The sequence below is a fragment of the Eimeria mitis genome, genomic scaffold (genome assembly GCF_000499745.2).
Source record: "Eimeria mitis Houghton genomic scaffold, Emh_scaff6163, whole genome shotgun sequence".
NCBI lineage: Eukaryota > Apicomplexa > Conoidasida > Eucoccidiorida > Eimeriidae > Eimeria > Eimeria mitis.
The window spans coordinates 1,955-2,381 of NW_013574367.1; the positions used below are offsets into that span (position 1 = coordinate 1,955).

Below are 427 nucleotides of genomic sequence, written 5' to 3' on the forward strand. Positions count from 1 at the left end.
TTGCTGCTGCTGCTGCTGCTGCTGCTGCCTCTGGATGGTTCGTTTGGGGACGAAGCCGTTCATTTGTCTCCTGTTGCGGTATAAGTGCACAAACCCTAAACCCTAAACCCTAAACCCTAATCCTCTATCGTGCCTCATACCTCGGCAGAAGCGGTGGTTGAGGGTTTAGGGTTTCAAATGAGGGTTTAGGGTTTAGGGTTTAGGGTTTAGCGCTGGTTGCAGCATTGGTTGCCTCTGGAGTTTAGAGTGTGGAATATTCCCTTAGGGTTTAGGAATTAGGGTTTAGGGTTTAGGGTTTAGGAATGAGGGTTTAGGGTTTAGGAACTAGGGTTTACAAATTAGGGTTTAGGGTTTACAAATTAGGGTTTAGGGTTTAGGGTTTAGGGTTTGGGGACCTGCAGTCAGCATCTCTATAGAGCCGTTGGTG

The 427-nt window shown here is 47.5% G+C and overlaps 1 protein-coding gene across 1 annotated transcript in view; it reads right to left on the reverse strand.

Annotated features, from left to right (window-relative positions):
- EMH_0086320 (uncharacterized protein) overlaps window positions 1-63 on the reverse strand; it is a gene marked incomplete at both ends in the record, with an annotated part of 640 nt that extends 577 nt beyond the window's left edge. The window contains one exon of the mRNA XM_013501015.1: window positions 1-63. Coding sequence (XP_013356469.1) covers window positions 1-63 — 63 coding nt within the window.
- Window positions 64-427: the final 364 nt, after the last annotated feature.